The sequence below is a fragment of the Erpetoichthys calabaricus genome, chromosome 8, assembly GCF_900747795.2.
Source record: "Erpetoichthys calabaricus chromosome 8, fErpCal1.3, whole genome shotgun sequence".
Taxonomy (NCBI): Eukaryota; Metazoa; Chordata; class Cladistia; order Polypteriformes; family Polypteridae; genus Erpetoichthys; species Erpetoichthys calabaricus.
The window spans coordinates 135,947,121-135,961,116 of record NC_041401.2 but is presented as its reverse complement, the minus strand read 5'-3'; the positions used below and the strand labels follow the sequence as shown (position 1 = coordinate 135,961,116).

General features: G+C 40.8%; 1 protein-coding gene across 1 annotated transcript in view; it reads left to right on the top strand.

Annotated features, from left to right (window-relative positions):
- Nucleotides 1-9,856, top strand: part of usp40 (ubiquitin specific peptidase 40) — a 176,345-nt gene extending 166,489 nt beyond the window's left edge. The window contains exons 30-31 of the mRNA XM_028807508.2: nt 2,379-2,473; nt 8,655-9,856. Coding sequence (XP_028663341.1) covers nt 2,379-2,473; nt 8,655-8,766 — 207 coding nt within the window. The 3' untranslated portion in view covers nt 8,767-9,856. The remainder of the gene's footprint in view (nt 1-2,378; nt 2,474-8,654) is intronic.
- Nucleotides 9,857-13,996: the final 4,140 nt, after the last annotated feature.

Sequence of the window (13,996 nt, the reverse complement as noted above, 5' to 3'; positions counted from 1 at the left end):
GGTAAACATTAACATTATACAAAGATATTGTCTGTTTTTTACATGCATTATTATCAATCTTTAATTTAATATTGTTTTTTGTATCAGTAAGGTGCTGCTGGAGTATGTGAATTTCCCCTTGGGATTAATAAAGTATCTATCTATCTATCTCTCTCTATCTCTCTATCCCACCAAGACTAGGGCATCCTGTCTGTTAGAGTAGCAGACAGTGACAGAAATGGATAACCTTTATTTCCGTAATGAACAGTTCATATTTTATCTATCTATACAAATATAATTGAAATAAAGCAAAAAATAAATTAAAATGCACATTTAAAAATATAAATACAGTGATCCCTCGCTATATCGCGCTTCGCCTTTCGCGGCTTCACTCCATCGCGGATTTTATATGTAAGCATATTTAAATATATATCGCGGATTTTTTGCTTGGTTCACGGATTTCTGCGGACAATGGGTCTTTTAATTTCTGGTACATGCTTCCTCAGTTGGTTTGCCCAGTTGATTTCATACAAGGGACGCTATTGGCAGATGGCTGAGAAGCTAGATTGCTTACTTTTCTCTCTCTCTTGCGCTGACTTTCTCTGATCCTGACGTATGGGGATTGAGCAGGGGGGCTGTTCGCACACCTAGACGATACGGACGCTCTTCTAAAAATGCTGAAAGATTATCTTCACGTTGCTATCTTTTGTGCAGCTGCTTCCTGAAACGACATGCTGCACGGTGCTTCGCATACTTAAAAGCTCGAAGGGCACGTATTGATTTTGACTGAAAAACAAACTCTGTCTCTCTCTATCTCTCTCTCTCTCTCTCTCCCTCCCTTCTCCTGATGGAGGGGGTGTGAGCTGCCGCCTTCAACAGCTTTGTGCCGCGGTGCTTCGCATACTTAAAAGCCAAACAGCCCTATTGATTTGTTTGCTAGAGATTGTTTTCTCTATCTATGTGACATTCTGTGCTCCTGACACGCACTCCTTTGAAGAGGAAGATATGTTTGCATTCTTTTAATTGTGAGACAGAACTGTCATCTCTGTCTTGTCATGGAGCACAGTTTAAACTTTTGAAAAAGAGACAAATGTTTGTTTGCAGTGTTTGAATAACGTTCCTGTCTCTCTACAACCTCCTGTGTTTCTGCGCAAATCTGTGACCCAAGCATGACAATATAAAAATAACCATATAAACATATGGTTTCTACTTCGCGGATTTTCTTATTTCGCGGGTGGCTCTGGAACGCAACCCCCGCAATGGAGGAGGGATTACTGTACAGCAATTCATTCATTTTCTAAGTTGTTTATGAGGGGGGGTGCATTTCATAATCCATCAGTACTTGGTTCAGGGCAGAAACCGGCATTTATCAGCAGCATTGGCCAGTTTAAAATTGACAGTTAACTCAACATGCAGTTCTTTAGGATGTGGGGGGAAACAATAGTACCTGGAGGAAAGATCAATGCAGACATGAGCAAAACTTGCAAATTACATTTAGACAGTACTGGGGTTTAAACCCAGAATTTTGTTTTAATCCATTTTGTGTTTGTAATGCACTTTGTTTGTTATAGCAGATTTCTAGCAGCAGTGCACTAATGGAAGTAACCTACCTAACCTTGCACATTCATACCAACATGCACACTGACAATCACATGGAAAATGAAACTGGTGTTTAAAAGCACGAAGAACATATGAAAAGAAACACTGTCTACATACTAATTGTATCTAGTATCACACTGTATCTTGAATGCTAATTATAAAGAAACATCAAGGCAGTAAGCACATACACAAAATAAAAACTGTGTATGTATTGTATGCAGAAATTGACCAACAGAAGACTGTGAATCATGAGTTACTGCTATTCAAGGCCTGCTGTAAAAGGTACATTAAATAAATAATGCTTAGTTTACTACTTACAAGCAAATAGTATATTCTTATTGAAGCTAAGGCCTCCCTTTAAAATTGAAAGGTTGATTAAAAGTAGTTTTGAAGTGTACAAAAAAAGATTACATAAATTATCCATGTATTACAGAAGGTGTCTGTAAATTATTCTTCATTATGGTCTTTTTATAGTATGCTGTCAGGACCGAATGCTACTTAAGTACTTTAATTGAATTTGACTTTATTACAGAAATGAAAACCTTTGTTTGTGTGTTTCTTTCTTTTTGTTTAAATAGGGAGCTCTTCCTCTGTAGCATACTATACATGTTAATCGTGACCACAAGTGAAGATGGACTAATTTTACCATTTTTATTTGTTTACTATATGTACTACTGGCACAGTTAAATGTAAGGTGTCTAGCTTTACTCACAATTGAATACAAAGGAAATTTGCATTTTAACAGCTAAATGTACATAAAAAGTGTTTTCCTGACACTCATCTATATATTTTATTTGCAGAATTTGCTTGTTGATAGCAATAAAGAATTCAGCACATGGAAAGATGACTTTGGCAAGGAGAAAATCAAGCAAGATAAAGAGGATAAAAAGAAAAGGTGATTTGCCCCAGTTTCATATAATGTTACTGCAAAGTTGCGAATCTTTGTCATACTTTAAATGTTACTGTGAATAGCTTTCCTATTCGCATATGGAGACTATTAAAGAGGTTTCTTTTTACTATATAATTACTAGGGGGCTTCGCTCCCTGCTCGCTTCACTCACCAACCCCCCTGCCTGTGCTACATGCCAGCAACTCTGCGTCTCTGCTGCTCGCAAACAACAAAACTTTTGATTCTCGCAGATAGGCCTCTTCATTGGGAAGAAACACTACAGTACTTTTCCCCAATGGCAACACGAATTAGACAATCTATAAGTCTCCAACTTAAAGTTTAAAGCCAAACAATATCTACATACTTCTGTCATATCACCTATGTCCATATATTCGATCTCTTTTTCGCTTTTAACTTTTTGTCAATATCGCATCGGATTTTGATTCCGTGTTTGGAATTACATCGTGACAATGCAATGTATAACTGCCCGTGAGTGAATATCATTTCTTTCTCTTTACGCGAACTGTATCTGACAATATCTTTCACACAAATGAGAAATGAGTGAACTGTGTGTGTGGTTGTAAATGTTTTTAGATGTGGGCAGGACTTTTCCAAATCTTTTTGCATAAAGTCTTGTCTTGTGGGGCTTGAAATTTTCTCTCATGGGATTTCACTTTCACCAAACAACCAATCTTTTAATTCTCGCGGATACGCCTCTTCATTGGGAAGAAACACTACTTTTCCCTGATGGCAACATAAATTAGACGATCTACAAGTCTCTGACTTAAAGTTTAAATCTGAACAAAATATTAGATATCTTTTCCCTGTTCCATTATTTCACCTAGCAATAATTTCCATTTGTTTGCGCTAATGCAATCTCTACAATCATTTTTTTGAGACTTTAGAATTTTCGGACTTCCATTATCTCTACCCTGCTCTGCATGTGTATCGCGCCAACGTTTTTTAATTTTTTGCGACATTCTACTTTGTCATCTACTCTGTCTTTTATTTCCGGCCCTGGACGTGGAAGTCTCATCTCGCAGAATGTGAAAGTGTATCTCTTTAAAAGATCACATCTTGTCACAGGATCAAAAGTCTTGTCTCCCAAGATTTTTTTTATTATAATAGAGAAATGTATTTAACATTAAAATATTACTGCAGTATTTCATATTTGGGTATCAACAGAGGTGGTTTGTGCTAACCTTATTAAAGGATATGTTTAATTCTGACAACTGAAGTCGATAAATCTCTTCAGTCTTGAACAGCAAATATTAAGGGGTAAGCCTAAATAAGGAATTCAAAGGCAATGATATAGTTGACCCACCAGAATGTTCAGTTAAACAGTAAGTGACATACTCTTTTTCATCTGTGGAAATTAAGGGAAAGTGGATTTAAGGTCAAAGCCAGGATGTTTACTCAGTCAGGGGTTAAAGGAGTCTTTAACAAAGAGATCAAGTCAAGCAGTTTAAGAAACCTTGGTAGCTTTTAAAAGTGATCTGAATGAGATATTTAGCAAACTTTGCTCAGCAGACTATATTAATGACCTGAATTGTTTAATCTTGTTTACAAACCTTCTTTAAGTTTTTAATTTGCTTCTCATTTTTTTAACCAACTTTCATTTAACAATAAAATACTAGTAACAAGGGAACCAGCACCTTACTACCTTATTTGGCCCTATTTGCAACTGTTTGATTATCATTAAGTATTCATTTTAATTAAATATTCAGAATGAAATGTGAAATCAGAAGTGCTAATCTGCTTTGGTCTACAAACATCTTCAGAAAAGTATCATCTCTAATATTCAAATGTTTGACAAGCCAGAATTATAGAATTAACAAGTCATAGAATTCAAGTCCAGAATTGACTTCCTACTACCAAATTGGATGGAATAAAAACCTGGGACAAACTCAGCACTTTATGACTGATATTAAGAAGTTCTGCTTTTTAGCTTTATTATTAAACTTTGTGCAAATATATGTGTTTTATCATATATCAATGTAAATAAAATGGATTCTTTCTCAGTTTTATTGTAATCATGTAGATGGCTCGATGACTATTAAGTAGTAAACAGGAAAATGAAATGTTTTAAATATAAACGATATAGCTAGTTGTGCCAGTGCTGATCCTAATTTGTGTGGTAGACATGGAGCAGTCATGCCTGTGCCTGGAAGATCACTGCCTGTTACTCAATTGAAAGTTTGAGGCAGTAATTTTTAGCTAATCTAAATGAAACTGAACCCCAAGATCAAAGAAAGTAAGCTTTCATATTTCATGCCCTTTAGCTTTCAATGCACACACATTCACTTTACCTGTCAGTACTGACAGTAAAGATAATTGTCATTATATCATTTACTCATGCCTCCAGTAATGTACTGTTGTCAAGACTTATTTTATTTTAAGAACTGTCCAATTTAGGAATGTATGATTGAGCTGAATTGCCCGGTAATCAACTTTTTAACCCTTTAACCGCCAACTCCCTAAATATTCCCCACGCCAGGCGAAATCTGAACAATTTTCGTTTTTTTACTTTTTTACATTTTTTTTACATTTTTTACATTTATTCAAGCAGTATTGACCACTAAATGTTGTGCAAGTTGCCAGTGTATACACGAAATCTATAAATGTAACCTGAATTCTCAGCTAAGCAAAACATCTTGATACCAAACCGTGCCCTTTTCAATGGTAGATACTGTCGAAACTGTAAGCGGCCCTTCCACGACAATAAACTTTCATCAACTGCAACTGACGGTCCTGGCATGTAGGGCAACTGAAATGCTTCAAATAAATGATCAATCAAAGGACGTAGCTTGAACAAGTGGTCGTGGTTTGGATCTTTCTTATCTGGCTCGTTTCTGTTGTCATTCAAATGAAAGAATTTCAGCAGCAAAGAGAATCAGTTACGTGTCATGACAGCTGCAAAAATAGGTGTTGCATACATAGGATCTGTAGACCAGTACATCTCAATATCTGGTTTTCTGATTATTCCCATCAACATCAAAATCCCAATGAATTTTTTCATTTCGTTTTCATCAGTGTCAAACCAAGCACGAACACGGGAATGTGGAGGTAAATTGGGATTTTTCTCAATAAACTGTGCTGCATACAGATTTGTCTGATGAACAAAATGTCTGATCAAATCAGGTGACACAAACAGCTCATAAAACTGCTCAGCAGTGTAATTGTTTACATCAACAATAAAGCCACACGTTCCCTCAAACGAATGCAGAAAAGGTAGTTCACCACGGGCAGCAGCCCAGCTGAGATGCTGGGGATACACCCACTCAGCGCCGTCATCCGATGCGTCTTCATTCACAGTATCATGCAGCGCACGTTGCTGCTCATCACTGTCGCTAAAATCTTCTTCAGAACTGTTACAATCATGATCAGAAATGTCCAAAATCGCCTGCAAAGCCTCACTTGAAGTCAGTTTACGTTTCGCCATATTCACAGCTGTTACATGCGAATCACGTCACATGACCGGCCAAAACAACCACAGACTTGTCGAAATACAACGTAGTAATAATACCCACGCCAAACCGTCAGTTATACTACTTGCCAGGCATTCATATAACCACAGGCAAATGTGCCGGATAATTCCGGCAGTATGGCGTTAGCAATAAAACAACGGTGCCGGATATATCCGGCAGAGGGCGGTTAAGGGGTTAATGACATTTAGTATTGTGACAAACGCCAACTGTATTATAAATCTTTGTTCAGATTTTGCTCTCCTTAATGTATATCTCAAAATATTGGTTATTGTGTTTTTCTTCCTGCTATTGGGAATAATGATAATAATAATAATAATAATAACTAGCCAACCCGCAGTGTAGCGTACGCCGCATAATTATGTATTGAACACTTCCTGAAAGACACAGTTGTCCAAACGGGGTGGGTTTGAGGATACGACTGTAAGTGAGTGCAAAGATGGAACTCTGGAGAGAGGGCGGGGAAGCGGGCCCGAGAGGTTTCGGGTCCTAACCGTCCAACAACGGGTCGACACAACCGGTAACGATCCTTCCACAGGTTCACCTACGGAACCCGTGTTAGGACATTTACATCCTCTAGATAGGCAAGTTCGATTGTCTGACGCCCATTCCGCCCCCGCCATTCTAGTCTGCCGATTTCTTAACTTATCGTTCAGTATGCACTGCCTGCTTATGTGTCCACCCCCAACTCCTCACCTAAATTGTTTCATCTGTGTACAGTCCACATGCACTTGTGAGTCACGTTGACTGTTCATTTTCCACACACTGCCTCAGTCGCATGCACCTGTGAGCCACGTTCGGGCTGGGTGAGATTTCCCGAGTTGAGTCCAATTAAGCCAAAGGCTCCACACCTGGTGGTGCCCTTCCGTCAATTCCTTTACGTTTCAGCTTTGCAACCATACGCTACAGTTCACATGCACCTGTGAGCCACGTTCGGGCCGGGTGAGGTTTCCCGTGTTGAGTCAAATTAAGCCACAGGCTCCACACCTGGTGGTGCCCTTCCGTCAATTCCTTTCAGTTTCAGCTTTGCAACTATACTCCCCCCGAAACACAAAGACTTTGGTTACCCGGTTGGCTGCCCAGCGGGTCATGGGAATAATGCCTCCGGATCACCAGTCGGCATCGTGTATGGTCGGAACTACGACGGTATGTGATCGTCTTCGACCCTCCGACTTTCGTTCTTGATTAATGAACACATTCTTGGCAAATGCTTTCGCTCTCACGCCATGGTCGGCTGTTTAGTGAATTGTTGGTCGGCAGGGCTCTGTGAGTTGCCGGGCGTGGCTGTCTTGCGTGCGTCTTGCTTGCCATGGACTTAGTGAATTATATATATAGATAATAATGGTAATCTGCTCCTTTAAATGATGCAGATGCTCCATGAAAAGAACCAATTCCAAAAATGTATTACTTGCTGTACTTGATTAGAAGCAGTGCTTAGTCATGCATGTTGAACTCACATTAACCAGTATTTTGTGTATCCATCCTAAAGGGAATTAGCCATTTGTACACCATCTGGCTTGCGCAGGAAGAGACGTTAGATGTGTGTTTGTGGAATGGCATGCCACGTAGCCCCTCTATGTGCCAAAAGTTCATCTTTAACTGCTTATAATCTCTTGCATGCCAGTTGTTGTCCAGCCAAGTCCCAGACATGCTTAGTGGGGGATATAACCATGTTGGTCATCCAGGAACTGTACTGTAGGCTGTTTTGTGCCACGTGATCGAAGATTGTCCTGTTGAAATATGGCACTAGGGTATGATCTCAGTCTCTAATATATCTATGGTATATCACTGGCTGCTAAAGGTTCCAGCAGTATATATAAGGTGGGAACAGGAGTGGAACCCAGTGGCACCCCTCACCATAACACCTGTTGCTGGAACCACATGATGCTACAAGATGTTTAGCTCCTGAAGTCTTTTATCATGGTTCTACCATTAACAGATCCTTCCATTAAGGTGCAGTAAATTGAACCAGATCTCATCTGTAAACACAATGCAGTACCAGTCATCCTGCCATTGGCACCATTGCAGTCGCAGTGTCTGAAAAATGGGCAGAGAGCAAGAAGGCCCTGCTTCTACAAACAGCATCGAACAGTGTATATGGTCTGTAACATGGATGTTCTTCCCATAGTTGCAATGCGCACAACATGTCTGTCCTCTTGTTCATTTATGTGACAGGGCACTCCAGTGGTGGGTCTGATACTCCTCTACCACTGATGGCACATGTTTGTCACTCTGCATGCTATGCTTCCAAAATTAGCTCAGATGTTCCAGAAGGTTAATCTGTCTACCTTCATTCCCACAAATCTGTCTTGGTCATAATCAGAGATCTAGATGTATGGCTGGGTCGTGTTTGGTCCCTAAGAGTAGACTAATTGCCTGCAGACGCTCAGTAAGATTCCCTTTACAAGTTCCTTTTATACGTGCTGTGCTTGTACTCAATTTCACACTCTACAATGATCTATCCATCTTGAAGTTCTGGACCAGTATGGTATGTTTTCCCTAGTGTAGCAATTATATTTGCCTGCAGTGCATATTGTATATGTTGTGTTCAATGTATTGCTTTTTGCAATGGAGACAGACCAATTGAATTGTAATCCTTATTGTTAGGACAAAAAATGCTTTCTTTATTGTATTTCTCAATTCTTGTAAACTGTATTTGTTTTCCTATGTCTGAAAGTTCTTCGTTTCTTTGTCTCTTTTAGGGGGCAGAGGGTCCATTTTGAAAATGAGAAGACTTGCACTGAAAAGAAGCCCTATTCCAGATGCAGAAAACCAGAAGCGACCCTTTCTATAAATGTTGGGGTCTTCAGATGACAAATGCAACCTTACCAGTCCCTTTGATTTAATATTTTTAAATTATATTTCACTGTGCAGTTATTGATTCAAACTAGTAAAAGTAATTAATGTATTTCCAAGTAAAATTTGCCAAGTTGTGTATGATGCTGCTTTTCAGTACATAAGATAACACTGATCACTTCAGATTTTATACATATTTTTATTTTAACAGAATCAAAACAGGTTTTGAAGAAAAAAGTAAGGAGCATAATCAAAATTAAGCGGTTTAAAAATAATAAAGTGAATGGGGTTTTTGTTTTGTTGCTGCAACATATATATACTGTGTTTTTCAATATTCTGCCCTCCAATAATGTAAATGCTTTACTGTATATAGGAATGTCTATCATGTATTATAATTAAATGTAGTAATTTTGGTATTTTATGTATAAATGAATATATGCATTTTTCTTATGTTAAGGTTTTATTTCAAATATTTGGCTTCTCAGGACAATTCTTATTACGGTTTGTAAACAGTTTAATCCTTTTTATGTAGATACTTGTGGATGGACAACAATGAACAACATTTGAGTGCAATTAACTGATGCAAAAATAAATTGTACTTTGATTAAACAATTTTGTTTAGAAACCCTCCAGTGTTAAAAATGTGTTCTCAGGTATGCGTATTTCATTTCAGAAGGTATAACTATTTGCACTTTTTTTTTTTTTTTTTTTAAGACTAAGACCAAAAGTGTTACTTAACCATACTGATTTCACACACAATGCTTCTGAATTCAGCAGTCACCATTTTTTTAAACTCTGGTTGCAGTACTGCTGAATTTTAGGAATGGATTTTCTCATGTTAACTTTTATAATACCAAGCCAATGTGTGTTTTAATAACTTACAAACTTTAAATATCTTGAAACAATTAGGCCAGCAGCATACCCATGATATGCTTCTGTTGAAATGACAGTTGATTCTTTGCCACCTTCAAGGAGTGAAATATATTTCATTGCATACTTGTCTTTATCTGTCTTTATCTTGCTTACACTATGCTTGATTTTGATATTTTTTGACAATTTTTTGTATAGTATTACACTGAATAAATAATCAGTCATTGCTCATTGAAAATTACTAATGTCCAGTCAATTATTCTCTTATAGAATTTTTTTTTTTAATTATATTTAATTGTGGAAAATGGATGAATACAGTTCAGCTGTTTATAATCACATTTTGACTTCATTGTCCATTCTGCTGCTGTTTTAAAAACCAAATTGATAGGCTTCATTCATATATGGTGCTCGTCAAACTCCTGAAATAATTCAAAAACTTTTATGCCTGAATCTTGAAACATTGATTTGACGTACAGTGCCTATAAAAAGTGTCCGCCATCTTTGAGGAGTTCACATTCTTTTGTTTTTTGTTATTTTAATATTTTTTGTTATTGATTCACAATGGGCTTGATTTGGCTTTTTTGAAATTGATTAACAGAAAATGACTGTTTAATGTCAAAGCGAAAGCAGACCTCTGCAAAGGCACATGAGTATTCACCACCTTCAAGTCAGCATTTAGCAGAACCACCTTTGGCAGCCATGACAGCCTTTAGTCTTTGTGGATAGGTTGCTCTATCAGTTTCGCACACCTATACACTGTAGGTTTTCCCCATTCTTCTTTGTAAAACTGCTCAAGTGCTGTCTTGTGAGTGAACAGCCTTTTTGAAATCCAGCCACAAATTCTCATTTGGATTGAGATCGGGACTCAGTCCTGGCCACTCCTGGAAATTAACATTGCTTTTAAGCTTACGCACAGCTTGATGCTATCACCACCATGCTTCCATTTGAGGATGGTGTGTTTTTGATAATTTGCAATGTTTTCCTTATACAAAACTGGGCATTAAGTCTGATAGAAATAAATCTTGAAGCAGTGCTACTGGGCAGTAAAAACTTGAACTCCCAGTAGTCCCTGCAATTGATCTGATTGGATGCATGATTAGGGTGCAGGCGCTGCTGGGGACAAGAAGGCCAGCACAAGTTTTAAAGGGAGCACGGTTATACAGAGAAGACAGGTTGTTTTGTAGCTGCAGTTACCCGTCTGTTTTGTCTTCCGTTTCATGGCCTTTGGATTATTGTTCTTATCCTGGATTATCTCCTGTTCGTGTGTATAGACTGTCTGGTGTCTGCCTGCTGAGTGAGGACTGATTTGGATTGTTTTTTTTGACCTTTGAAGAAGGAGCATTCCCAATCCCATCACTCTTCGTCATCAGGATCTTTACATTTATTTACAGCGAGCTGATCTCTGGATTATTCAATCAACATCATTTCACTACATTGGTTGCTGTTTCCTATGGATTTTGTTATGGACCATCATGTGTGGTTTTTGTTAGTTTGTTGTTGTTTAATTTGTGTTTATTATATATCGCAAGAAAAGGAACTAGGGTGGGATTGTTTTGGCTCATGTGGTTAGATTTCCCTTATTATTGTTTGATACATTCATGAATTTGTTTGCTTTTTGACTCTCTGTGAAGGCGTGTGTGAGTCGGGCTAAGGCTGGGTGCATTCCTGGGATCCCCTCCGAAAAAATAAATCACCGTCATCAAGAAGTGTGAATCTTAGCAGGGTTTTAGACTGCTACAATCTTCATTTTGGTCTCATTAGCCATAGAACCTTCTTCCAGCTGACTTTAGTGACTCCCATGTGCCTTCTGTGCTTTTTTTTTCCCCCAACAGTTTCTGTTGGCCACTCTCCCATAACGGTGTGACTGATGTAGCACCCGGGCAACTATGGTTGTGTGTACAGTCTCTCTAGTCTCAACCACTGTTGAGTTCTCATAGGTTTCTTGGTGGCCTCATTAGTCATCTTCTTGCACAATCAGTCAGCCCTAATCTAGGCAGATTTCCAGCAGTGCTGTACTCTTCTTTTTTCTTAATCATGTAAATGTTCTGGAAACTTTCCCAGACTCTACAAAATGTAAATTGGGAAGAATGAACTGAACTAGTTTTGAGTGATTATAGTGGTGCATTGATCTTGTAAGTGTTCCTGAGGGCTAGGGAAGCATCTAGAAACTATGTAGAACCAATTATTGTGGCCAGAAATATGATCTGTTCTATGAGGCAGCAGTACTAACCAATGCATCACCATGCCTCAAACAAGAAAAGATGTTGATGGAACAATAACCACAAACTGTTTGCCAACTGGTCAAATAACCACGTTACCTGGTAGGTAAACCACCCAATTAATCAGATTGCTTTTCAGACCCAAGAATGTAAAACCTCTGATCTTCACCCTGTCAAATAAATGAACTACCCGTCATGGCCGAATGTCATAGGATTCACCTCAGGTCCTGACGGCCAAGTTTCAATTCCCCTACGGGGATGCAAAAGTGCATACACCTGACAAATCACAATAAGGGTGAAGCAAGTGTCATGTACTTTTTGTATTATTTGGCATATACTGTTTAACACGCACACACACATTTTATATGTATGTGTGTATATATATATATATATATATAGAGAGAGAGAGAGAAATAGATATATATGGAATATATAGATATAGATATCCCCTCCTTTAACCGCTACCTTATCGTGGTGGAGGGGTTTGCGTGTCCCAATGATCCTAGGAGCTCTGTTGTCCGGGGCTTTATGCCCCTGGTAGGGCCACCCAAGGCAAACTGGTCCTAGGTGAGGGATGAGACAAAGAGCGGTTAAACAAACCTCCTATGAAGAAAAACAATTTTGGACGGCTTTTTCCCTTGGCCGGACGCGGGTCACCGGGGCCCCACTCTGGAGCCAGGCCTGGAGGTGGGGCTCGATGGCGAGCGCCTGGTGGCCGGGCCTGCACCCATGGGGCTCGGCCGGGCACAGCCCGAAGAGGCAACGTGGGTCCCTCTTCCCATGGGCTCACCACCTATGGGAGGGGCCAAGGAGGTCAGGTGCAGTGTGAGTTGGGTGGTGGCCGAAGGCGGGGACCTTGGCGGTCCGATCCTCGGCTACAGAAGCTGGCTCTTGGGACGTGGAATGTCACCTCTCTGAAGGGGAAGGAGCCTGAGCTAGTGCGCGAAGTTGAGAGGTTCCGGCTAGATATAGTCGGACTCACCTCGACGCACAGCTTGGACTCTGGAACCAATCTCCTTGAGAGGGGCTGGACTCTGTACCACTCTGGAGTTGCCCCCGGTGAGAGGCGCCGAGCAGGTGTGGGTATACTTATTGCCCCCCAACTTGGAGCCTGTACATTGGGGTTTACGCTGGTAGACGAGAGGGTAGCCTCCCTTCGCCTTCGGGTGGGGGGACGGGTCCTAACTGTTGTTTGTGCGTATGCACCGAACAGCAGTTCGGAGTACCCACCCTTTTTGGAGTCCCTGGAGGGGGTGCTAGAGGGCATACCTTCTGGAGACTCCCTCGTTCTGCTGGGAGACTTCAATGCTCATGTGGGCAATGACAGTGAGACCTGGAAGGGCGTGATTGGGAGGAATGGCCCCCCCGATCTGAACCCGAGTGGTGTTTTGTTATTGGACTTCTGTGCTCGTCATGGATTGTCCATAACAAACACCATGTTCAAGCATAGGGGTGTTCATATGTGCACTTGGCACCAGGACACCCTAGGCCTCAGTTCGATGATCGACTTTGTGGTCATGTCGTCGGACTTGCGGCCACATGTCTTGGACACTCGGGTGAAGAGAGGGGCGGAGCTGTCAACTGATCACCACCTGGTGGTGAGTTGGCTTCGATGGTGGGGGAGGATGCCGGTCAGGCGTGGTAGGCCCAAACGTGTTGTGAGGGTCTGCTGGGAACGTCTGGCAGAGCCCCCTGTCAGAAGTAGCTTCAACTCCCACCTCCGGCAGAACTTCGACCACATCCCGAGGGAGGTGGGGGACATTGAGTCCGAATGGGCCATGTTCCGTGCCTCTATTGTTGAGGCAGCTGACCGGAGCTGTGGCCGTAAGGTGGTCGGTGCCTGTCGTGGCGGCAATCCCCGAACCCGTTGGTGGACACCAGCAGTGAAGGATGCCATCAAGCTGAAGAAGGAGTCCTACAGAACCCTTTTGTCCTGTGGGACCCTGGAGGCAGCTGATAGGTACCGGCAGGCCAAGCGGAATGCGGCTTTGGTGGTTGCTGAGGCAAAAACTCGGGCGTGGGAGGAGTTTGGGGAGGCCATGGAGAACGACTTTCGGACGGCTTCGAAGAGATTCTGGTCCACCATCCGGCGTCTCAGGAAGGGGAAGCAGTGCAGTGTCAACACTGTATATGGTGGGGATGGTGCGCTGCTGACCTCG